At 48.6% G+C, this 25,056-nt stretch overlaps 3 protein-coding genes across 14 annotated transcripts in view; 2 read left to right on the top strand and 1 right to left on the bottom strand.

Moving 5' to 3' along the window:
• Positions 1 to 2,827, bottom strand: part of CDK12 (cyclin dependent kinase 12) — a 30,101-nt gene extending 27,274 nt beyond the window's left edge. For 2 of the 3 annotated variants that reach the window (XM_075171563.1, XM_075171564.1), the window contains exon 1: positions 1,404 to 2,827. In XM_075171563.1, coding sequence (XP_075027664.1) covers positions 1,404 to 2,455 — 1,052 coding nt within the window. In that variant the 5' untranslated portion in view covers positions 2,456 to 2,827. The remainder of the gene's footprint in view (positions 1 to 1,403) is intronic. The other variant, XM_075171566.1, reaches the window with a different exon arrangement.
• Positions 2,828 to 3,577: 750 nt separating this feature from the next.
• Positions 3,578 to 20,388, top strand: MED1 (mediator complex subunit 1). Of its 5 annotated transcripts, XM_075171561.1 has the most exons (18): positions 3,578 to 3,757; positions 5,692 to 5,798; positions 6,641 to 6,719; positions 7,175 to 7,229; positions 7,358 to 7,490; positions 8,247 to 8,275; positions 8,658 to 8,729; positions 9,036 to 9,110; positions 9,689 to 9,762; positions 10,114 to 10,203; positions 10,936 to 11,047; positions 11,371 to 11,495; positions 11,709 to 11,827; positions 12,471 to 12,672; positions 12,875 to 12,970; positions 13,078 to 13,183; positions 14,030 to 14,170; positions 14,348 to 20,388. In XM_075171561.1, the coding sequence occupies exons 1-18, from the start codon at positions 3,730 to 3,732 to the stop codon at positions 17,277 to 17,279; spliced, it is 4,575 nt and encodes a 1,524-aa protein (XP_075027662.1). In that variant the 5' UTR covers positions 3,578 to 3,729; the 3' UTR covers positions 17,280 to 20,388. The 5 variants fall into 5 exon arrangements, with proteins under 5 accessions (XP_075027662.1, XP_075027659.1, XP_075027661.1 ...); XM_075171558.1 differs by having other exon boundaries at positions 14,030 to 20,388; XM_075171560.1 differs by having other exon boundaries at positions 3,700 to 4,419; positions 14,030 to 20,388.
• Positions 20,389 to 21,005: 617 nt separating this feature from the next.
• Positions 21,006 to 25,056, top strand: part of FBXL20 (F-box and leucine rich repeat protein 20) — a 43,172-nt gene continuing 39,121 nt past the window's right edge. For 5 of the 6 annotated variants that reach the window (XM_075171557.1, XM_075171553.1, XM_075171554.1 and 2 more), the window contains exon 1: positions 21,006 to 21,231. In XM_075171557.1, the coding sequence (XP_075027658.1) occupies positions 21,190 to 21,231 (42 nt within the window). In that variant the 5' untranslated portion in view covers positions 21,006 to 21,189. Of the gene's footprint in view, positions 21,232 to 22,050; positions 22,253 to 25,056 lie in introns of those variants that run through there. The other variant, XM_075171556.1, reaches the window with a different exon arrangement.

The following is a 25,056-nucleotide window of genomic DNA, read 5'->3' as shown; positions in this document are numbered from 1 at the left end:
AACGTGTAAGAGCAGTGCCACCAGGGCAAACAGGATTAGGGGAGGGAGAAGACAGACATCAAGGACTATCCCTCAGAACCTCTCAGGTGTACACAGAGAAAACAGGGCAGAGGAGAAACAGCCTGAAGGAAATTTTCACTATGTAAAATCACAGCAGAATAAGTAGAGTTTACGTAACAGCTTCCAGGGTGCGAAAACTAATACACCTCTCTCACAGCAAGGACAAAGGCACTATTTCAAGCCCACTACAGAAGACAGTATTCCTGAAGTTAAGAGAAGAGCTCTAGTAACAAAGGCCAAATTCCAAAAGCCCCGAGTTCTTTGGGAACTACTGATCACATAAATGCGCTCCGGAGGCAGCCTCTTCACTCGCAGCTCCTGTTTGGACCAGGGATGCAGTACAGCTAACACAACGCAGAGCATTTCTATAGCGATTACATTCCAGGTCACATCTTAATTGCCATGGAGCTACAACCAAAGCTTCACAGCACCCATGGTGACAACTGGCAACTCACTTAACATAAGCTGAAGCTAGGAAAAAAAAAGAGTCAACATTAGACTATGGATTCGTGCATATAACAGGATGATTAACGAACATCTGAAATAAAACACACAGAACTACCTTCAAATAATAGTTTCCTTCTGTAGCAAGGTTACTGACTAAAGAAAAAAAAAAAAGAGAAAATTATAGTTAAGCCAAAATATAGCTGGTTCCTACTTGCCCTTCCAGAATGCCCCGATTTCAGAATGGAAGCAAGAAACTCTAGTACTGAGAAAAGAAAGTTTAGGCTAGAAAGATGGAGTTTACACGTGGTCACCTCTAATTCAAGGGAAGAGAAAAGAAAAGTCAGTTCAGAAAGAGCAAAATACACTCAAAACAAGCCACCCTCCTGAAAAGCGTGATCAAGTTTCCACATGTAGTAAACAGATAAAGGCTTCCAGAAATAGGTGAAAACATTCTCCCTGGCTGAACTTCTCACCAGGGAAGTGCATTAGATCCCGCATCAGGAGCTGAACGGCTCCGTCTCCCGCGGAAGCTGAGAGCACAACCCTCCCCAGGAGCCTCGGCCCTTCTGCGGGGGCCACCTCCAGAGGTGGGTGTAATTTAATCCCAGGAGCTCATTCAGCCCTAGGCCTCTCTGCTGAGAGCCAACATGGACGCTGCCTACCGCCAGTCAGGGAGGTGTTTTCCAAAGTGCGAACACCATTTTAAAGGGAATTGCCACGAACCTGACCACAGCAATTCCACACAGATCACTCTGCAGCCAAATTAGGCAGCCAGGGACCTGGGCCCCACCGAGATGAGGAAGGGGGTTAACCCCTCCCATGCCCAGAGCCACCCCAACCACCCCAAACGCTTCCCCGCTCCCCAGGGGAAGGAAGGCAATGCAGAGAGCACGCACCTGGCGATGGGGCTTCGGCTCACAGACCGCTTCGCGGCGAAAGGGCTGCTCGAGCGCCGCCGGCCGTAAGGGCTCGGTGACCTCCCGCTGTACGACCCGCTGCCTCTCTCGTAGCTGGAGGAGCGCCTCCTGTTATAGGGACTTATGGACCTCTGCCGCCGGCTGTAAGGGCTGGGGGAGCGAGTGTTCGACTGGTAGGCCACGGGCTCCTTGTAGGGTGGGCTGATCGACTGCCGGCGCGAGGAGCCACCGGGGCTCTTCCTGTAGGGATCATAGTTACTGGATGTGTGAGAGCGGGGAGGGCTGAGATCGTACTCCTGGATGTAGGAGGCTCCTGAGGGGCTGTCATCCAATTTAGGGCTATCGGACCATTTTCTGTGAGGACTTCTGGATTTCCGCTTCGGACTGTCAATTGTTTTGTAACTTTTTGGAGCATCCCTTTTCCGATGGCTTTTACTACGCTCTTTGTGGCTGGACTTGAGCTCCCGATCCTTCCTGGATTTCTCCTTGTGCGCTTTGGCTGACCGAGACTCCTTGTTGCTACTCTTTGAGGACAGTGACTTGGGGTGCTCCTCGCTTTCAAGGAGTCTCTTGGAGGATCCCGATATTCTCTCCTTGGTGGACCCGGATCTGCTGGATGCCTCCAGGCTCTTTTCTAATTTCCTCTCTTTTTCTGCCTGTTTGCTCTTCATCAGCTCACGAATGCGCTTGTGCTGGTGATGCCGGTGCTTCTGTATCCTCTCACTCCTGTCCGCTTTCCTTTCCTCGTTCTCCCTCCTGTCCAGCTTGAGGGCCACATCATCTGAGAAGGTATCCGAATCCGAACTGATGTCATCATACTCCACCAGCGGCTTGATCATCGCGCCCAAGGGTGCCGCCGTCTCCTGGGCTGCCAGCGGTGACTCCTTGGAGTGCCTGGACTTATGCCTCTTGTGCCTGGAGGCCAGCCGGTGCCTCTCCTTGCTGTTCGAACTCCCGCTGCCAGGCGCGTGCTGCGAGGACCCCCCGCCGCCCCCATCCTTCTTGCCCCCATGTCTCTCCGGATTTGGCATTCCTCCTCCACTGTGCTCGAGAGAGGGGAGGGGGGGAATCCTCCAAAACCCCCAAACTTCAAACTTCCTCAGCGCCCGCTCCTCGCACCATTCACCCCGGGCCTTGGCCCTCCCTGCCGCCAACACCCCCTCCTACATGGGGAGCGGGGCAGGGAGCGCGGCCCCGCGAGGCCCCGGCGGAGGCGGAAGGGGGCGGGGGGGGACAAGAACCGGGAGGGGGAAGGGCACCGGCCTCACCGCCTCATCCGAGGGGCCCAGGCCCGGAGGGCAGCGCCGCCGCGGGGGCGCCCCGGGAAGGCGGGGCCTGGGCCCGCGATCCCTCCCCACCCCCTCAGCACCGGGCGCCCGGGCCCCGCGGACCGCCGCGCGGGTCCCTCAGCCGGAAGGCCCGCCGGGCGCCGCCGCCCGCGCCCCCCCTGCCCTGCCCGGCCCGGCCCGACGCGCCCCGCCGCCGCCCCCCGCTCACTTCCCAAAGCGAAACGGCTCCGCGTCCAAGGGGGGTACCCGCCAACTCTCGCGAGACCCGGACGCCTCTCGCGAGAGCGCCGCCGCCCTCCGCCCCACCGGCTGCCCGCGATCCCGCGAGACCTCGCGGAGGAGATTGGGGGGACGGGGGGGGGGGGGGGGGGGTGGTGTGCTCGTCCTCTCGCGAGAGCCCGGCCGCCTCCGCGCGCACCGCCCTGATGACGCGCTCGCCGGCTTCGAGTGAAACTTTATTGGGGCGCCGGGCGGGGACAGCGCCCGCCCACCCCCCCGCCCCCTCGCCCCGCCCCTCAACAAATCTTTATGGAGGCGCCGCCGCCGGCGGACAGGCGCGCGCTCCGCCCCGCAGCGCCGGCCCCGGCCTCCCGCCGCCCGCTCCTCCGGGCTGAGTTTTCAGGCTGTTCGCGGCTCAGGCCTGCCCGGGAGGAGCGCGCTCACCGAAGCGCTGGGGTTGACCGCGGCCGGTAACCGGGCGGTGGACGCACGGCCGCTCCACGCCAGGCACAGCCACCGCGGCTGAGGGAGGCTGGGGGGGCGGAGCCTGCCGCCACATGCCCCGCCCACCCCTGCGCGCGCTCCCGCCCTCTCGCGAGACTCTCGCGAGAGGGCGGGAGCGCCGCGCGCCTGCAGCGCAGCCGCGGCCGGAGGGATGGCGGCGGCCGCCGCCGTGTGAGGCCGGCGCGCAGCGGCCCGGCCGCGGCTGACCCCCCCCCCCCCGCCCCGCCCCGCTGCCGGCCCGACGCGACGCCGGCGCTGCGGCCCGCCGCGGGCCGCCCGTCCCCGCCCGCGGCATGAAGGCGGCGCCGGGCGGTGCCGAGGGTGAGTGCCGCCGGAGGGGCGCGGCTGGCGCTGTGAGGAGACGGGCGGGCCCCGGCGTCTCCGAGGCACCGGTGCGGTGGTCGGTGCGGCTCAGTGTCGGGCTGGGGCTGAGGTGTCTCCCCGAAAGGCGGCAGCGGGGCTGCGGTCCGGCGGGAGGGCGAGGATCCCGCAGCCGGTGGCACCGTGCCGGGCTTTCTCCGGCGCCGTGACTCGCTCCCCCGGCCGGGCCTCCGGGTCTTCGTGCTGGCTGCGGGGTGGTTCCATTTTTGAAGAAAATAAAGGCGAATATTTTCGTGAGGCTCTTAACTTTTCTGAGATCTGGCAGAACTGTCCCTGGGCTTAACGGGATCTTATCAATGTACATAAATGCCTGGAGGGAGAACCCGGCTCGTTTCAGTGTGAACCAGAGGCCACGGGCACAAACTGAAAGGCAGGAGGCTCCACCTGAGCATCGGGAAACACTTTTTCACCTGAGGGTGCCCGAGCCCTGGCACAGGGTGCACAGAGAGGAGTCTCTGTCCTTGGAGAGGGTCAGAAGCCGTCCGGACACGGCCCTGGACAACCTGCTGTAGGTGGCCCTGCTTGGGCAGGGGGCTTGGACCAGTGACGTCCAGAGGTCCCTTCCAGCCCCAACTGTTCTGTGATGCTGACGTAGCTGAGAGGTATAAAGTGTCTGTAAACGTCGAGCAAACATTTATTTATTTATTATGCTTGGATTTGATAGGGTCAGCATTAGGTCTGTGAACTGTACATGCATCAATAATGAAAACAAACCCTTGAAATTTTGCAGCTGAGGGCTTACAGGTTGCATGCCGTGGCAGTTAAAATGTCATAGACGTCTGTTTGCCTTGGACCCGCTAGCGCCAGTGACAGGGTTTATTTTGGCAGTGATGTCTGCTGGGATTTTTTGACAAATGCAAGTGTAGAAAAAGCTGTCTCTTAGCAAAAAAAGACAAAATTATAGTACTCCTGAACCCTGCATTCTCTTTGTGCACGTGTCCAACTAGATAGTAGGGAAAAAATGAACCATTTAATCTTGGAACTTTTTTAGCTAAACTGTCCAACACCAGTTTTTTGCTCAGTCACTGATCCTGTATCCCTCCTTTTCTCTCATCGGGGAGATATTATTCATAACAGCGGAACTTTCTAAAATATACAGAAATGAGCATGCAGAACCACAGGTAATAGATGGGAATCTGTGGGATATGAGAGGTGTTTTGCAAAGGCTGAGTAGGTTCTAAGTTGGTAGAGATCCGTGACCCCTCCAGTCGTCCACTGCTTCGTTATCTCACAGCGTGCGGAGCCGTGCCCTGGTTCTAGAACAGCACCGAGGAGACGCCAGCCCTCGGGTTTCAAGCTAGCATGAGGTAGGAGTGTGTCTGATCGGAGAATTTGTGACAACTGGCAATCGGACCGATTTGGTTGCAGTTTTTGGTGATGGAAGAGTCTGTGAAGATATTTACTGCACAAGAAGTTGGGGAGTTGGGAGAACAGTGAAGGGGAATCCAGGAAACGAAGCTTTCTTTAACAGAATGTTTTCTACATTCTCCGTTTCCTGTCCCGGGGAAGCTTCATCTTTAGACACTGCCGTATTTTCGGACAGTGTCCCGATACATTCCTGTCGTGCCAGAACTTAACCTGATGGGTCCAGGTCATTCAGAGTCCGTGCAGAATAGGAGCTGGGCTTTTCCCAACAGACCCGTAGGCATTTTATGTCCTTTAGGTTTTGATAGCTTGTGATATATCCTTAACATTTACTTAACGTTAAGGTCTAGGTCGCAGGGATAAATCAGCAGTAAGTAAGTTTTTTGAAATCATGTTTAGCTTAAAGGTGGAAAGTGTTTTTGTTACACCTGCCAAACTGTTCTATTTGTAAAACTGCAAATATTCTGAATATTTTCGTTCTCTTTTCTGAATATTCCCCTGTCTTACAGAAACGGAGAAGCTGAATAAGATGAGTACCCTCTTAGAAAGACTTCACGCAAAGTACAACCAAAACAGGCCTTGGACAGAAACCATGAAGTTAGTCCGTCAAGTCATGGTGAGAATTGTTGGGATCTGAGCAGGAGGGTTTCTGAAGTTTCTTTAGTAATAATGTTGTTGTTGGTTTGTTAGATCTCTTCAGTGCTTTACGTTTTGTTCAAGCCTTGACTTCCTCCTGGGCCAGTGTGGTTGAGGCGTGCCAGTTCTCACACCCCGCAGCATGCAGGGGAGGGAGTCGTGTCCGTACCCTTTCTGTCTGGTGCGCCTTTGCCTTCCCTAATTACAGCCTCCCCCTCTGCAGCCTAATTGACACGGGCAGCTGTCAGCTCAGCGCCAGGAAAAGGGTCAAACTTGTGGTTTCAGCCATTCTGCCCAATGAGAAGCCCAAGCCGTTCTGCCACTTGCTGTTTCAGGATGTTGTGTTTTGTAAAGCAATTTGCTCCCCTTTCAGTGATATTCAAAACTCGGTTAGTTTGTCAAACATTGGTTTGAAATATTGGTCTCTGGATGGGAGGAAGGAGGAAAAGGGGGCAGGGGAGAGCTACATCAAAGGCTTCTGCTTATATTGTGATGTTAAAAGTTTGCCTGTCTCGTTATTTCTCTGTTGTCTCTTATATAACTCTTAGCTTATACCTATTAAAAAGTTGCTACAGTCTGTTCTTCCAGATGAGCAAGTTGCTTAAAAGAAAATAAATCAATTCCAGGCCTGCCTTTGCTACCTGCTTCCAAAATGGATACTGTTCTCCTACAGGAATCAAAATGAGGATGTAATTTTGGAATGAAATCTAATCTGCTTTTAATTACCTAAATAAACCTCACTTGACTGATCAAAAGTTGCAATAATTCCCTCTTACTGAGTAATACTCAAAAAGGACGTTTTTCTTCTTTTTTCTGACTAAGGAAAAGCGAGCTGTGATGAACTCTGGGGGGCACCAACATCTGGTGAGCTGTTTGGAGACTTTGCAGAAAGCATTAAAAGGTTGGTACATTCTGTGCATGCACTTTACAAACGGCTTTACAGTGATATGCTATGGAAATACTCCAAATCATAAAGACAAGGAAGGTTGTTGCTAGCACATTTCACTGTGTTCCTAGTGCATGTGTGCTCGCGTTTAACATAATCACGCTTATCTCAGTGCCGGTCAGTACCAGTCAAGATTGCCTCTGCTAGTTTTGTTGTAAATGCCCATACCTGAATTCCACGTGCGGAAGAAAATCCATTCTCTTTTTGCAGTTCTGAGAACATTGTTTTTCTCTATGCAAATTGTTCTGCCTGTATTTTGAGTACACGTAATGTATATAGTTGCACATATGAAGGTGTGAGCAGACATGGGAGGGAGTAACTAGTTGAGATTGGTTTCAATGCTGATGTCTTATTCCTGGGGAAATGTCGAATCATTTCACTAAGCCTTGTTTTTTGCTCTCTCCATCTAGTATCTTCTCTGCCTGCCATGACAGATCGCTTGGAGTCTATAGCTAGACAAAATGGGTAGGTCGTCTCCTTTATTTTATGGCAAAGGCTTTTCCTGTTTATCTGTACACATCGTAATCTCACTGCTGGTTTGATTGTTTTTTGTGTGCATCTCATAGCAATTTTTGTTTTGTTTTGTATGTAAGCCTTGGATCTCACCTTAGTGCAAATGGCACTGAATGTTACATCACTTCAGACATGTTCTATGTGGAAGTCCAGTTAGATCCTACAGGGCTGCTGTGTGATGTCAAGGTGGCTCACCATGGAGAAAACCCTGTGGTATGTATTACTGACAAAGATGAGGGTAATACCTTTGTGGTTTTGGAACTGCCATTTTGGCTTCCTTTTGTTTGAGCAGAGGAAACGGATTATATTTAATGTTCCGCTAGACCTAGCGTTACACCTTTGCTGCTTGTTCTAATGGAAAACAAAAGCCTCCATGGAGCAGTCTGTTCTTGTGGGTTAACCTGATTGATGTAGTGTACGTGTGCAAGGACCATTTTACTGATGGTCTCTCCTTTATTCTGGGTGGTTTTATAACTTGCAGAATTATTTGAGGAAGTTATCGCTGTGTTTCTGAGAATTTTGTTTCTGGAGGAAGGATAGGAAATTAATGTTATAAAACTTAGATCTGTGAGTGGAAAGTACTAAACCGTGGAATGCTGAAAGAAAATGGCTTTACTTCCTCTGCACATGTATGAAAGTTTGAACTTGCTATTTACATTGACCTAGCCAGTCTGCTGAAAACAGACCATTTTTAATATCTCTATATAAGATCATAGGTTTTCAACCTAAGGCTTCACAATTTTAAAAGTTTATTTCAAATCAGTCGTTTAAGAGGAAATAGTATTGCTTGAATTTTGACGAACAGAACTAGAACCAGAGCAATGTGAAGTTGTAAGCATTGTGTTGCTTCTCATGAAAAGCTGATGCTCAGAACTTTTACTGTCCTAATATTTTACAGTTGCTGTGCTGCACAAAGACTGAAATTGCTGCATTCGACATTGATATCGTTGTATGTTCTTTCCTTTTCAGAGTTGTCCAGAATTGGTGCAACATCTGAGGTGAGCAACAAGAGTTGTTTGTAGCATTTTCTGACAGGCTTCTCTTTGCAGTCTTGATCTGATGCTATTATATGTCTGGAAATGCAAAATGTTTCATAACTGTTCCTTCCCCACAAAGTCTCTCTACTTCTCCAGGGGATTTTCTGGCTTTGGTTCAGATACTTCTGATTCTGACTGTTGTGCATGGTATCTTGGAAGCCACAGCACAACATTCATCAGAATCATCAAAGCTGGATCATTTAAAGAACATGTTTTGTAGCTTTCATGTAGCAAAAGTCTCTTCTTAAGTGACTTAGTGTCTGTGTTAATAGAACTTCTTAAAACAAAACCTTATCTGCTACGAATTTGAATACTTGTTACTTTTTCTCCCTCTTCCTTTCAGAGAGAAAAATTTTGATGAATTTTCTAAGCATCTGAGGGGGCTTGTGAACCTGTATAAGTTGCCAGGAGACAAGTAAGTCTAGAATATGTATTATATTTATTTACAACCACATATATAGAATTAAACAAATCTACAAGCTTTTTGTTCGTTCACATTGTGTGTGATCCTACTGACTTCATCACCATGGCTTGCATGTGCACACAGTGGGTAGGGTGGATTTCATGTGAAGTGGGAATGCAGAATGGAAAGTTACAATTTCTAAATGCTCAATCTGACGGCAAGTACTGCAGCTTGTCGGCCAGCAGTTCTGTGAGTTGGAGTTCATTGCACAGTTCTTTTCAATTTTTCTTATATTGTTTTGGTTTTTTTTTCCCCCAGCAAACTTAAAACGAAAATGTACTTAGCTCTGCAGTCCTTAGAGTTGGATCTCTCAAAAATGGCAGGGATGTACTGGTAAGGACATTTTGTTGTTTTTTGTTGTTGGTTTGGTTTTTTTTTAATAACACTGCATCGCATTGGCTGATTCTGATCACGCCAAGTACTGTATATCCAGGAAGTCCCATCAGTGCCTGTACAGTCTGACAGGTTTGCTAAGGAGTACAATGCTGAGGCTATAGAAGGCCTGTGCTAGCAAGGGAATTATATATATATAAAAATAATGTATATATTTAGAAAAATTGCTTAGAGCTCTCTGAGCAATTTCTTTTTAACTGCAGAATTCAATTGAAAGAAAGTCTGGAAGGTAAAAAGTTTGTAACTAGAGGGATTAGTGGTAATGTGTTGTACAGTAAGAAATTGAGAAACATTTGACCACCTTTCAGTGCTGTAGATTCAGTGGATAAACCATCTGTGCTGTAGAGAGTAAAGTAGCTTTTGTTTTGCCTATAACAGTGTGAAGTTTAAGATCGCTACCTCTGTGTGACCGAGAAGTGTGTATATTGAGCTAAAATCTTAGACTGCCATCAGCACATGAATTTTGGCTTCAGGTATGACTCTGGCTTGTTACAGACCTGTGATTGCCTCTCTTGCAGGCAAGCCACCAATGCAAATCCCCTCGACAAGATTCTTCATGGCAGTGTTGGCTATCTCACCCCCAGGAGTGGAGGTATTTTTGATTAACACTTCAAAAAGAAAAGAACAGAAATTGCTTTGTTCAGGGTCCCCTTTATGGACGTTAGTGTCACATTAACTGATGGCAGTGATGGAAAATGCCAATCAAACTAAAAGAGGGACAAGGTGATTGAGTATTTGTAAGTCCTGCATGATCCAGAAAGCCAGCTTTTCTTTACCAAGCCACACACAGTAATTTTATGTCAGAGAACAACTCTTTCAAGATGCATTAGCAGCTCTGCACAGTGCTGTGTTACAGTGCAAGTATTGTGTGGTTACAGGGGTTAATAATGATTGGGTTAACTTGTATTGTCAGGATGCCTGTTCAAAAGCTTCTCTCCCACAGGTCTCCTGATGAATCTCAAGTATTATGTCTCGCCCTATGATTTATTTGAAGATGGCACTGGAGCCCCCGTTATTTTGCATGAGAACAATGGTAGGTCAGTTTTAGAAGCTAGTGTGGAATACTACTGCTTGAAGAAGAGAAGAAAGCAGAATTCCAGCAGTCTAGCCCCCCTCTGCTGTCACCCTGTAATACAGGAAAATCATAGGTTGACTTACAGAGGACACAGGTTTAATAAGCCCATGTGTAAATGCTGGCTCAGTTGACCATCTTCTTGAACTTCTTGTGCTATTCTGGAGTTTGAACTGGACTGCTACCAAGGGTGATGGGGTGCCAGTCTGCAGACAGAGCCTTTTTCCTTAGGGTGAATTTCATCGTTAACATGGGATTTGTTTTATTGTGGGAATACCTGTGTCTCTGCCATCTAAAAGATTATTTTTTATGCATGTACGTGGACATCTGTCTCTCACTAAAATGACAAAACCAAGCACCAACTAAAATTGAGGCTGGTCTCAGGAAAGAAGAGGGTGAAATTGTCCAAAATCATTATTTGTTTTGCTTTGTAAAGAGCATACTGCAAACTTGCAAATGTATTTGGTATTTTAAGAATTATGCAATTGGTCTACCTTGCAAGAAAAAAATAGAGCATTAGGTAGCATAACTAGTTTGGCTGTAGTCCATTTAGTGATAAAGGTGAACGCTGAAAACTGTGCCTTGTGGAGGAAATAAGATATTTCCACTGTAGTGATATTTAATTCATAAAGCTCGCGTTGTTTTTTTTCATCAGCCTATGTTGTTGGTTTTTTTTCTTGCTTTCTCTTGCAGTTCCTCGGTCTTTAGGTATGAATGTGTCAGTAACAGTTGAGGGAACCATGGCTATGTACAAACTTCCAATTGCACCACTGATTATGGGCTCTCATCCAGTTGACAGCAAAGGGTAAGCACAGGACGTGTCTGCCAGGCCTTTCTCAGCGGCCTCGTTTAGATGCAAATTCAACATTCGGTCCTCTGTTGAAGTCAGAGTGGGGAGATGACTGCATGATGTCATAGCATTATATAAAGCACGTATGCGCTGTCTTTAAGCCAAGAAATACGTATTTCAGGCATGTGACGTGCTTTTGAGGAGTGTCTTAATTTTTAAGAAGGTATAACAATCTGCTTGTATTTGAGCAAACAGTAAATTGGATGTCTGGCGCTCATAGAGGAAGCCAGAGTCATGCCCTGCATCTAATAAGATCTTGTATTAACCCAATATTTCAGAACTCCGTCTTTCTCGTCAATCACCAGTGCCAACAGCGTGGACTTACCAGCTTGTTTCTTCCTGAAATTCCCACGTCCCATTCCAGTGTCTCGAGCTTTCATTCAGAAACTTCAGGGCTGCACAGGTGAGTTGCAGACCTGTCAGACAGATACCCCCTAGGTTTTTATTAATAAACTGCTAATTTTTAATGTGTGCCAGAAAAGTTGCTCAAGGTTTTGTGTTTTGTTTTCCACAAAACCTGGATAGGTTTCCGTTACCAGATGGTAACGCCTTCTCTGGCCCACCATCTCTTTCTGGCTGCCAGGTGCTATCACTCTGTGCCATCTTGTTCCCTCAGGTATTCCATTGTTCGACACGCCACCAACATTTGTACCCTTGTATGAGCTGATCACACAGTTTGAATTATCCAAGGAGGCTGATCCTCTACCTTTAAACCACAATATGCGCTTCTATGCAGTAAGTATGTTGTTACAACCAGGGCGTTATGCTTGTAGATGAGCAGTTTGGGGGTTTTCATCTGTTTCACGTATCTTTCAAGTAGCGTAAAGGAAATTGGTACAGCATTTATTCATAGGCAAAAACTATGCTATCCAGGCATTAGAATTCAGATACAGACATGACCACAGTAATTGGGAAAATCAGGTAATGAAAAATCCATTGCTGTTGAAGTGCAGCTGCAGGAGTGATAGCAGAGGTATGGGACTGAGCCTTCCCAGGTTCTGTCCCTTCCTCTTGTTCGGACTGTAATGTGCGGCTGAATGAATCGCATCACTTTGGGAGAAATCCTAGTTCTTAAATTTGTCAATGACGGATCTCCTGTTAACTTTAGAGGATTTCTCTTTTCCTCAGGAGGGATGCCATACCGTATGAAACTGTTTTAGTGGGGACAGTGAATACTGTTCGGCGGTACTACTTCTGAGGAGGCAAAATTGTGTTTTGCTTGTTCAGATTAGAAGCAAAGTGTCTTCATTGTTTGTGGTTTTCAGCCAGAAAGGTGGCTTGGCATCACTTGGATCTGGGGCCTGCTCTTTCCTTCCTAGACGTCTGTTATTGCCTTGTACCCAGCAGTAGTTGGAGTAAAGCAGAAATTGTTTGTCAGGCTCTTCCAGGACAGCAGCACTGTTACTTTCTGAACAAAGATGCTCCTCTCCCAGATGGAAGAAGCCTTCAAGGAACTCTGATTAGTAAAATCGCCTTCCAGCACCCTGGACGGGTTCCTCTCATCCTCAATTTGATCAGACATCAGGTGGCGTACAACACACTGATTGGCAGCTGTGTCAAGCGAACAGTTTTGAAAGAAGGTGGGTACTGCATCTAGTGGAATATAATGTGTGGATAATAAGAAACCCTGGGTAATTTTCCCAGGTGTGGGAATTAGAAATGAGGCCTATGCTGCTTTCCCTTTTTTTTTTCCCCCTCCCCTTCTTCTATATGGGGGTATTGAGCTGGTGCCCCTGGTTCATCTCCTGTATTCCCTAATTTAACAGTTCCCATCTCTTTCAGATTCTCCTGGGATCTTGCAGTTTGAAGTTTGTCCTCTCTCTGACTCCTGTTTCAGTGTATCCTTTCAGCATCCTGTGAATGACTCCCTAGTGTGTGGTAAGTGGACTCGGTAAAAGCATGAGTGTGTTTACGGGAAGGATGGCAGGGTTTTCTTCCACTGTAACCAGGATTTTGATCTGTTCCAAATGCCTTCTCTCTTTTAGTGGTAATGGATGTGCAAGACTCTACTCACGTGAACTGTAAGCTGTACAAAGGGCTGTCCGATGCCCTTATCTGTACAGATGATTTCATTGCCAAAGTTGTTCAAAGGTAAGCTGGATTTTTTTGTGCCACCATGCACTCCAAATCATGTAGATGAACTCTGTGTCTATCTTATATTTATTCTAGCAGTTTTGGAGCCATTCTGTCTGTGGGTGAGTTTTGGTAGTGGTTGTTTGGAAGAGAGAAAAGCTTGGAGCCCTATTGAAAATTCCATTCCGGATGCTGAACCATAGCTGCTTATTTTTGGGTGTATGTCCGAGGTGCCTGCCTATTTTTGCCTTCTCCTGTAGTTGATTGCTTTCTAAGTCCTGTAAAACGTGGAAGAGCTCCCCTGCAGTTTGTCATTTACACAGGCCTTTTATCAAGGTTCCTCCACGCCAGCAGAATGCAGCAGAATGTTAACAAGGCACAGCACAGACCTTTTGAGTGAGAATAGCTATTTTTTCTTTCAGAACATTATAGGCTTGTCGTCCTTGAGTAGAATGTGGCGTTATCATTGATTTTTACAGGGTTGCAGGAAATTAGGTTTGCCAAGCTTAAACAAAGATGGTTTCTGGCAGAATCAGAATAACAACCCAGATTGCATCCTGTGCTTTAACTACAAGATCATGATCTGTCAGCTATTAGTTGTTAGACTTAATTGATTGATTAATTTCCCTTTGTGATTGCAAGGCAATGCGTAAAGGTGCAGTTGTCTCGTGGCTGGATAAGCGTGATGGGATAAGTGTAAATACAGGCAGAACAGCAGGGCATTTACAGTGCCTGGACCTGTTGCTCTCTTGTGCCCAAGAGCTTTACTGCCTGCTTTATGTCTGATGATGTTAAAATGTCTTCGGTGAACATTGCCGTAGGGCAGCAAAATGCACGCTAAACCCTTTGTCTTGTGTCTTGCAGATGTATGTCCATTCCTGTCACCATGAGAGCAATTCGTAGAAAAGCAGAAACGATTCAAGCAGACACACCAGCCCTGTCCCTCATTGCAGAGACAGTAGAAGATATGGTGAAGAAAAATCTTCCCCCAGCCAGCAGCCCAGGGTATGGCATGACCACAGGCAGCAACCCAATGAGTGGTACCACTACCCCAACAAACACTTTTCCTGGGGGGCCCATCACTACTTTGTTTAACATGAGCATAAGCATGAAAGAGAGGCATGACTCGGTGGGCCATGGGGAGGACTTCAGCAAGGTCTCTCAGAACCCTATTCTCACTAGTTTGTTGCAGATCACAGGGAATGTGGGGTCTACCATTGGCTCAAGTCCAACCCCTCCCCATCACACACCACCACCAGTATCCTCACCAGCAAGCAACACCAAGAACCACCCCATGCTCATGAACCTTCTTAAAGAGAATCCCCCTCAGGATTTCTCCACTCTGTATGGGAGCAGCCCTCTCGAAAGGCAGAACTCTTCCTCTGGCTCCCCCAGAATGGAAATGGGCCCTGGGGGGAATAAGCAAAAGAAAAAAAAATCCCGCATGCCGGCCGACAAGCCCAAGCATCAGACTGAGGATGATTTCCAGAGGGAGCTCTTTTCAATGGATGTTGACTCCCAGAATCCCATTTTTGATGTCAACATGACTGCAGATACCCTGGACACCCCTCACATTACTCCAGCACCCAGCCAATGCAGCACTCCTCCTACTACATACCCACAGCCTATACCTCACTCGCAGCCCAGTATTCAGAGAATGGTTCGACTTTCTAGTTCGGACAGCATTGGAGCCGATGTTACTGATATCCTTTCGGATATAGCAGAGGAGGCTTCCAAGCTACCCACCACTAATGAGGACTGTCCACCCATTGGTACTCCAGTAAGAGACTCTTCTAGTTCAGGACATTCACAAAGTGCCCTCTTTGACCCGGATGTCTTTCAGACGAACAATAGCGAGAACCCATACACAGATCCAGCAGACCTGATAGCAGATGCTGCTGTGAGCCCCAACAGCGATTCTTCAAACCATTTTTTTCCAGATGGAGTAGATTTCAATCCTGACTTGCTGAACAGTCAGAGTCAAAGTGGCTTTGGGGAGGAGTACTTTGATGAGAGTAGTCAGAGTGGAGACACTGATGATTTCAAGGGCTATGCATCCCAGGCTCTAACTACCTTGGGGGTGCAAGTCTTGGGGGCTGATGGGGGGGAAAATAAATTTAAGGGGAGCAATCAGTCCGATACGGTAGATTTTAGTATTATTGCAGCTGCAAGCAAAGCACTGGGGTCCTCTGACATCATGGAGCATCACAGTGGAGGTCAGAGCCCTTTACTGAGTACAGGGGATTTAGGAAAAGAAAAGTCTCAGAAACGCGTAAAGGAAGGCAATGGTTCTGGAAGTAACATGGCAGGTCCTGGGATAGACGGGAAGCCAGGGAAGCGCAGCCGGACGCCATCCAGTGATGGTAAAAGTAAAGAGAAACTTCCAAAGCGGAAAAAGCAGGAGACAGATGGGAAATCTCCATCTCACAGTTCATCAAACAGGCCTTTCACGCCACCAGCAAGCACAGGTGGGTCCAAATCTCCTGGGAGTTCAGGCAGATCTCAGACTCCTCCCGGTGTAGCTACTCCTCCTATTCCAAAAATAACCATTCAGATCCCAAAAGGAACAGTGACTGTTGGCAAACCGTCTTCACATGGCCAGTATACAAGTAGTGGCTCCGTCACCTCCTCCAGCAGCAAAAGCCATCATAGCCATTCTTCCTCCTCCTCCTCCTCTTCCTCCTCTTCAACCTCAGGCAAAATTAAGAGCAGCAAATCAGAAGGGTCTTCTGGCTCAAAGATGAGCAGCAGCCTCTACTCCAGCCAAGGCGGCTCAAGTTCAGGTCAGTCCAAAAGCTCGGCTCAGTCGGTGGGAAAGCCTGGATCCTCCCCCATCACCAAACATGGCCTCAGCAGCGGTTCTGGAAGTACCAAGATGAAACCTCAAGGAAAGCCATCATCACTTATGAACCCTTCCATGAGTAAACCAAACATCTCTCCGTCTCATTCTAGACCCTCAGGAGGTTCTGACAAGCTTGCTTCTCCCATGAAACCTGTCCCAGGTACTCCCCCATCATCTAAAGCAAAGTCACCTATCAGTTCAGGTTCCGGAGGCTCCCATATGTCTGGGACTGGATCAAGCTCAAGTATGAAATCGTCTTCAGGAATGGGATCTTCTGGGTCCATGTCACAGAAACCACCTCCTTCATCAAATTCTTCGACGGCATCTTCATCTTCCTTTTCGTCTAGTGGGTCTTCCATGTCTTCCTCTCAAAACCAGCATGGAAGTTCCAAAGGCAAGTCTCCAAGCAGAAACAAGAAGCCATCTCTGACTGCAGTCATAGACAAACTTAAACATGGGGTTGTCACTAGCGGGCCTGGTGGAGATGACCCAATGGATGGACAAATGGGGCCAAGTTCCAATTCCTCAAGCCATACTATGTCCTCCAAACATAATATGTCTGGAGGTGAGTTCCAGGGCAAGCGTGAGAAGAGTGACAAAGAGAAATCTAAAGTCTCTGTTTCTGGAGGATCTGTTGACTCTTCCAAGAAGACTTCAGATTCCAAAAACGTTGGAAGCACTGGAGTGGCCAAAATTATCATCAGCAAACACGATGGTGGTTCCCCTAGCATTAAAGCCAAAGTAACTTTGCAGAAACCTGGGGAAGGAGGTGGGGATAGCCTAAGGCCTCAGATGGCTTCTTCCAAAAGCTATGGGTCCCCTCTAATCAGTGGATCTACTCCAAAACACGAACGCTGCTCTCCCAGCCACAGTAAGTCACCAGCATACACTCCCCAAAACATAGACAGTGAGAGTGAGTCGGGCTCTTCCATAGCAGAGAAATCCTATCAGAACAGCCCCAGCTCTGACGATGGCATTAGGCCTTTGCCTGAATATAGCTCAGAAAAACACAAGAAGCACAAAAAAGAGAAGAAAAAAGTGAAAGACAAAGACCGGGACAGAGATCGGGATCGAGATAAAGACAGAGACAAGAAGAAATCTCACAGCATGAAGCCGGAGAGCTGGTCCAAGTCCCCAATTTCAGCTGACCAGTCTCTCTCCATGACAAGCAGTGCTATCCTTTCGGCTGAGCGACCATCCCGGGCTAGCCCTGAGTTTTTGATCGGGGAAGAAGATGACGATCTCATGGATGTTGCTTTAATTGGCAATTAATTTTCTTAGTGTCTTTACAAGATGAGCTGTATGCAGGACCTGCGGGTTCTAGAGATTGTGAAAGAAAGGAAGCATTCATTGCAAACCTGCCACGCTGATCTCTACAGGGTGTGTTTGAAGAGGAAAAAAGTATTTCCAAGGATCTCCAAAGTCTGAAGAGAAAGTGTGAGTGCCAGCAGCTCATTCGGCAAGCCAGGTTCCTGACTGTGGCCTTCATCCTGCGGACACTTACACACATTCTTAATTTATAAGTATTAATCGCTCCATTAGAGTTAATGGGTATAAAGCTGAGTGTGTGTGTAAGTGTGGGAGTGGACCCCAAACTGGTGCAAACAGAAACATAGGCAATTCTGGGAGAGACCGAGTTCTTCTGCCCCTCTTCCCATTCAGAATAAGTTGCTTTTGTTTTTAGGAAGTTTTAAACTAATTATTTTAGGGCATGTTTTAGGGTTGGGTTTTATTATTTTTAAAAGGGTGGTTGGAAGAAAGAAAAAAGTTCTTTAATATTTTATTTTTGTGGCATTTCTTCATTCAATGCCTGATTCAGTGCGGTGCTGAGGAACTTCATCTTCCTCTGATACGAGCTGCTCTGCAGAATAGGGCACTGTGTTCTGATGGGTATCAGCATTTTATTCCAGGTCACAGTGATGAAGCATCGCTGTCATATGTTTGACTTCCCTTTCGTTTTAGCTATTTATTTATGTCCGTATCTGAATGCCTTGTGCTGCTTGTCTTCACGCAGTCTCTGTTTTAATTGTGTGATGCAGAGCCCAAAGGGACTTGGGAATTTGGGTAGAGCCCGTGGATTTGGGCAGCTCTGCACATGTGCAGCCACTGTAGCTTTGGTGAAATTGGTGACGTTCTGGCATGCGTTGGAGCAAATCTAAATTGAAAAGGGACTCCACTGTCTTCACCCGAGCGTTGCTTTCTTCTAAGCCAAGCAAACAGAGCTTCCCCAGAGTCCCCTGATGCTGCATTTGTGAAGCGATGCACTGCAAGCCGCGCACGTCCCGGTCCTGCGAACACTTCAGAGCCGTGCTTAATGTATCCACTACGAATTCTTCCATTAATGTCGATAGAACAGCTAATGTGCATTCATGGTTAAAAAATGGGCCTTGTTTTTGCAATCTGTTTCTGTTGCTGAAGCCCTTCAGGGTTTCCTTTTGGTTTTTGCTTTTTTTTTCTTTTAACTTGCAGCGCACTTCTCGGATAGTAATTCTGGTAATGCACGCAGGCATTGCCTTCTCTCTCTGGGAAGTGTTAGCCTGGCGGTGTGAGTCAGCCGTGTCCTGGTGGTAGCACTGACACTGCTGGAAAAACAGACCCTAACTGGTTCATCTGGGATAGGAGTTGCAGCAGAAGCAGTGATTCCTTTAGAAGATGGATTTTCCCCTTTTGGCTGGAATTAAGAGCATGACTCAGGCATCCTCTATGGCCTTATCTTGTGGTCCCTGCAAGGAAAAGAGACTCAGGAGAGTGTTTTATTTTTAAAAGGAGTTAAATCTGATCCACTGAAGAGGAATGTGGGAAATCAAGAGTTCTGCCAACACATCTCCTTTTGAATTATGTACTGAGCAGAATCCTGCTCCTGTTGGATTTTGCTATTGATTCCTGGAGGCCGGGATTTCCCCCGTGGGAATGAGATTGTACTTCGCATTTGGGGATGCAGTCTGAAAAGATGTCAAGGATTTAAGTTTCTTTTAAACCACAAAGATTTCCAGTCCTGCTGACGGTCTGACCCCAGTGATACCCCAGGCAAGCTGTTTCTTTTCTGGCTCATTCAAAGCCATAGCAAGGTCAACGTCTTTTCAGTAGGGTGGCAACTATTCGGTTAATTGTAGGGAATTTTCTCCTCTTCCTCCTGCCTTCAGCTTAATTCCAGGGCTCCTGCAGAATGCGGGAGCCTGAATTTCTCCAAAGCCCCCCCCCAGGCTCTGGAGAACTCTGCCTTGTGTTTTCCACCGTTCATCCTTTGCTCCTCCTGGTCTGCGTACCGTAGCTTCCCCCTCACCAGTGCTCCCATCCTCATGTGCCGAGATGATAGGAAAATAGTAAATAAAGTCTAAAGCTGGAGCAAATGACGTTATCTTACGCAGCATCAGAATCGTATGACTGTGGGGTGTCTGTGAAGAGGATGAAAGAAACACGACACCAGCTGAATTTATCTTGAGACCCTGCTACAGCGGCTGCGTCTGGGAAACGATGCCTGCTCAGACTCCAGCAGGTTGTCACCTGTTTTCATTTTTTTTTTTAAATTGTTTTGTTTTACAAAAGCCCTTTGATCCCTTCTGGATTGTGTGAAGCATAAACAGCCGTCGGAAAGAAGCGCTCTTCGAGTTGAACCAGGGCTGGGGATGGTTTGCCGGAGTTGTCATTAATCAGAGTCGTGTTTTACCGGTATGGAACACAGTAGAAGTTGGAAGGAAATACTGTTCAGCTTCATAATTAACACAAAACTGCATTTTAAAGGAAAGAGCTGCACACGTTTCCTTTTCTCCGCTCGCCCAAGACCAAAGTTCAATATCCTAAATTCCTCCTGCGGAAGGCGGGCATCGCCGTCGCCTGCAGGAATAGCGGGAACCGAGGCTCCTCCCTGGCACCGCTGCTGCGAGAGGCGCGAGTCCTGGGGCGCAGGGGCAGCGGTTTAAAGCTTTTCGCCCCGTTTTGGTGCGCTGTCCCCTTCCCCGTTGCGTGATGTAAATCATGTGAGAGAGAGAGACCGGAGCCGGGCACCGGCTGCGCCACGCGTCTGTCACCGCGACGAGAGATGAGGTACGCGACTGCACAGACGTTTGACCTGTAAATGCGTGGTCTCTGACAAATGTTTTATTTTTAAAGTATTTTTGCTTATTCTCGACAATTATTTTACATCTTTCAGTATTGGAAAGATAAAAGATGTAAACAGAATAAAAGCCAAACCTTTTAATCTCAGGTGGTGAAGTGTACATGGAGATTAAAAGAAAATGGTTCTTTCCTAAATGGGCGTGATGTAAATACCTGTCTGGAAATCGGCTTTTTTTGTAAATAACCCCGGCTCCTTTTGCATTCTTTTTGGAAATATTGCAAAGAACGTGTTTATTTACATGCAAATAAATCTCTTTGGTACAAAGGGGTCTCGGGTCTCTGGGGGCCACGGAGCGGGGGGGCGGGAGGCGGCGGGGATCCCCGCCATGCTTGATTTTCCCGCGGGAATGACATCACTGTGACGCCACGCCAGGCCGGCCCGTGATTGGCCGAGCTCCGCGGCCTCCCCGCTCCTCCCGGAAGGGAGCGGAGGGGTGGGGGACGCCCCCCCCCCAGGACCCCCGATCCCCGCGGCGGCACCGGGGAGGGAGCGCGCCCCCCCGGATATCGGGGGGAGGATCCTCGCAGCCCCCGGATATCACGAGGGGGGTCCTGCAGCCCCCGGTGCAGCGGGGCGGGCACCCGCAGCCCCCGCTGTCGCGGGGAGGAGGGGGGGGCGCCCCTCGCAGCCCCCCCCGGTCGCACCGGGAGGCGGGAGGACCCTGGCGGCGGCGCGATGGGGGCGGCGGCCTGCGGGGTAGGTGGGGGCGGCGGGGGCGCGCGCAGCCCCCCCCCCGCCCCCCGCCCCTCTCCCCCCGCCCCCAGGGCGTCCCCGCTGCAGCGCGCGCCCCCCCCACCTTCCCGCTCCCCCCCCTCCCGCCGCCGCCGCGCGCCGTGCCCGGCGCTGGCCAATGAGCGCGCGCGTTGCTGGCAGGTGCGGAGTGTTTTTGTTTTGGGTTGAAGTTGAGGCCGGAGGAGACGCGGCGGCGGCGGCGGGCGGAGGCCGCGGAGCCCCGGCACCCCTTGCCCTCCTCCCTCCGCCGGCCTTCCTCCCCCCACCTTCCTCCTCCCCTCTTCTTCCTCCTCCTCCCTCTCCCCGCCGGCCCCGCCCGCCCCCGGCCCCGCCATGCGGAGGGAGATGAACGGGGTCACTAAGAGCCGCTTTGAGGTGAGGCCCCGGCCCGGCTGAGGAGACGAGGGGGGGGCCAGGCCGCAGTTTGTGTCCGTGTCCCCCCACGGCGTTAGGGTGTGGGGCGAGGCCCCACCACCCGGGACAACCGGTCACTGCGGCCCTGTGGAGAAGCCGGGGGGGGGGGGGGCTGTATGAATGGGGCTGGGGGGGCTTTACCACAGGCCTGGTGCGGGGGGAGCCCTGCAGCCACGCGTGTCTGTGGGTGCGCAGGGCGGGGGCTCGGGCCCGTGACCCGCGGTGTGTGTGTGGGGGGGGGTTCGTGTGAAACTTCTTGCCTCCCCCCACCCCCCCCCCGCCCTGTTTGGTGCGTGTTTGCGTTCCCCCGTCAGATGTAAACTGCCGCGGGGGGCTGCGGGGGGGGGCAGGGCTGCTGCCAACGTGTTGCTGCGGGTGCGAGCGCTGGCAGCGGAGTTGATGATGGAGCAGGCGATGTGGGAAAGAGCCTGGAAAACAAGACAGCCTGGTCTGGGCCGGGAGGGGCAGGGGGGGCGGGGGAAGGTGGCCCCGACTCGTCTTTTTTGGGCAGTAGCCGGGAAAAAATTTGATTACGGGGAGGTGGGGGATGGAGAGGCCGGAAGGAGCAGAGGGTAAACAATAAGATCTATTCAAAGAATATGGCACAAAGCAGCCTATGGAGCCAGGGCTGCTTCCAGCTCTGCATTGTTGTAACAGCTGTCTTCCCCGAGTGGGGGAGGAGGTTGGTATCAGGAGTGAGAGCAGCAGCAGGGTTTACTTTTCATCGCTGTAAGGGGCTGTTGTGGAGGATGAAAATACCGGCCCGTTCCTTCTCTCAGCTGCCTGGCTTGTGTTGTGTACGAGGACAACATGGGAGGAAAAGAGCCCGGAGCGGTAAAGATGTGGCTGTGTCCCCCCTTCGTAGAGAGGGGACCTGAATGCTGTCAAGGGAAAATGCTGGCTAATGGTAAACTGAAGAGTGTCTGGTTCCACAGAGAACAGCGTTGAATTCCCCAGGAAACTGGCCCTGGAGTTGAGAAAGGTGCAGAAAATAATGGTTTTGTGATATTGCACATGAAATTATTTTCTTTCTCTACCAAATCCGTATCAGCCACTGTAAATAAGTAGCAACATGACTATTTAAAATGGTTTCAGGTTAAATGGTGTTATAACATCCATGTTTCTGTAGCATCCAAACACTGAACTAAACCTGGGAACTCAGAAAGAGAAGGCTGCATGCGTAACATGTTTTATCCGGGGTTATTGTTTTTACCGTTCTAGTCTGTTCTTGGCTGCACAGATTTTTTTATTTTTTTTCTGAGAGCTTTTTTTTATTACTGCAGAATGGCTGGTTACAGAGCAGAGTAAAGAATAAAAACACGCTGGTAGCAGTCTCCTGTGAGGAAATGTCTTCTCATATGGCAACGACCTTTTTTTGCTTGCTTAGCCTTTGTCTTGAAATACTAGAATTCATTCCAGTATTGAGAGAGCTTTTCATCAGGGTTGTACCAAAACAAGATTAACCCGATTAATTGTGGAAGAAGAGTGGGGAAGAGTTTTGGTTTTGTTTGGTTTGGGTGGGTTTTCTGCTGGAATTGAGTGTTACTTTCTTCCTATAGTCAAAAATGGACAAGTCAAAAATAAGCAAAATGCTCAAAGACTATTTGAGGTCTAGATTAATTTTTTTTAGTCTATATTTGTACAGGAAGAGTTGGTGCATTATAGAAAGGCTTGCTTTTGAGCTACAGGAAGTGCCTTTAAACACTATCGCATTTCTTGGATATGTTTTGGTTAGTAAATCGAGGGCATGGTTTTATTAGCCCTAGCATTGATTATCTCTGACCCACTCACCTATATATCCTGGAAGGGACGAGTTTAGAACTCTTTTGCTTTAAATACATGGTTTTCTAGTGAGAATGTTTTGGTGAGAAGCGTTTGAAACGCTTCTAAAATGTTAGTGTATTCACACTTATAGATAGATTTATTTTTCAGAGGGGAAGTATGGGTAGAATTTCAGCCATGCTTTCTAGAAAACAGTTTGTAATGTTTCTGCTCTAAAAGGAAAAGTCCTATTCACTGATAAGAGCGTGCCTTTTCGTGTAATAGTTCATATTTAATGTGACATAAGGGCAATTATGCAAAAATGTGTTGAGGCTGGAAGCTGCTATTCAAAGTTGTTGAATATTGTAAGATCAACGAAGACAGCACGGGGTTGAATGCTCGGTGATTAGTACTCCTCCTACATAGGCCTCCGCATTACCTCCGGATTAGACACAGAGCTGGCTGCCGTGGTAGTTTCCCTGACTGAGGAGTGGTAAGTGGGGCCTTTGAAAGTCTGGAGTCTTATCTTGGGGAAAAGAGATGCAGAGTTGTGACTGATGTATATTGTGTCTGTTTCAGGCTCTAAAGAACAAGTGAATTATTGAGGGGGAGTTTGGTTTGGGTTTTCAGACTTATTGTCTTTTATTGAGCCACGTAAACAGATTCCTGAATTATTGTTGTTGGGTAATTTTAAAATCCAATCTAGATTGGATTTAATAATCATTTCTTCTTACTTTAGTAATAAGATATGGTAATGGAATATGGGCTAAGCTTCTTAAATTTGACTTGCATGTGGGTTTCTGGTACGTACGTGTAGCCAGCCGTCTGTTCTAGGAAGAGTGGAACTCTTTCTTTTAAATGAAAGAATGAACTCTGGCATGCCCAGCCAAATGAGCATATTCCAAATAAGTCCCTTTATAGGAGGTGTGGCCACCACAGAGAAAATAACCACTTACTGTAGCAAAGCAAACAAAAAGGGAAAACATTACCCAGATTGACTCCTAATTTTCTGTGGTGTCAGTTTAATATGGAACATCCCCTGACAGATCACAATCCTGGCTTACATTTGAGGTTTCTCTGCTTCCTGTCGTACCTAATACGTGATGCCTGATGAGCTGCAACTAAATAATAGCAAAAAGGAGGGGATATCATCTCTTGAGGCTTTTGATTGACTGGTACCCTGCTCTTTGAGAGCTTGTTTATCTTCCAAAGGCCCTAGTTCTCATCACTTCTTTAATCTGTTTCATCCGTACTCTTCTGGCCTGGGATGTCATCTGGAGACCGAGCGACTTAGGCTCGCTTTCGCTAACTCGCTGCTCTCACTAACTCATCATCAAAACATAAACAGCGTCTTCGAGGGCAGAGCGCTCCTCTGAGCTTTCTGGCTTTCAGAGTGGAGTGGATGTGGTCGGGCGGCACCGCTCTGAGATGGTTAGCACTTAGAGATGCGTGCACAGAGCTGAGAGAGATGATCCGGCACAAAGCTACCTGCCTATGGTCAGGAGCGGTGTTTCATACAAACAGTGGCTTCTTTGGTATTGGCCCAACCGGGGGACAAGTTGCAGACATCTTCAGCATGAACAGACTCCTGGCTTTTAAGCTTTCCCCATGCAGGGATCTCTTGCTCTGCAAAGTCTTGTGTTCCATTGAGCCACGTTGTCAGGCTTAAATAATTATAGTTGCTTTTTTCCCAGACTGTGAGCAATACATGTAGTCTCCTCTACATCCTTAAACAAAAACAACAACACAAAAAAAAGCATCATCCTTTCCAGCTTCCTCAGGGAGTCTTCAAAACCTCCAATTAGCAGGAGTTGATTCTGGCTGTGAAGCAATTCTTTATGGGGCAGTTTGTCCTATTAAAAAAAAATAAAATGTGAACACCAGGGATGTATCTGAGGAACAAGCGTGTGTATGAGCCTTGCGAGCAGGACAAATGCATCAATCCAGTGCCTTTCACAGCATTTCTCTCCTAGGATTCAGGATCATCAATGTGAGGGAATTCTTACTCTTCTGAACTGTAGTTCC

Source organism: Calonectris borealis, chromosome 22, assembly GCF_964195595.1.
Source record: "Calonectris borealis chromosome 22, bCalBor7.hap1.2, whole genome shotgun sequence".
Lineage (NCBI taxonomy): Eukaryota > Metazoa > Chordata > Aves > Procellariiformes > Procellariidae > Calonectris > Calonectris borealis.
Note: the sequence above shows the minus strand (reverse complement) of the source record. Positions and strands in the feature narration are given on the sequence as shown.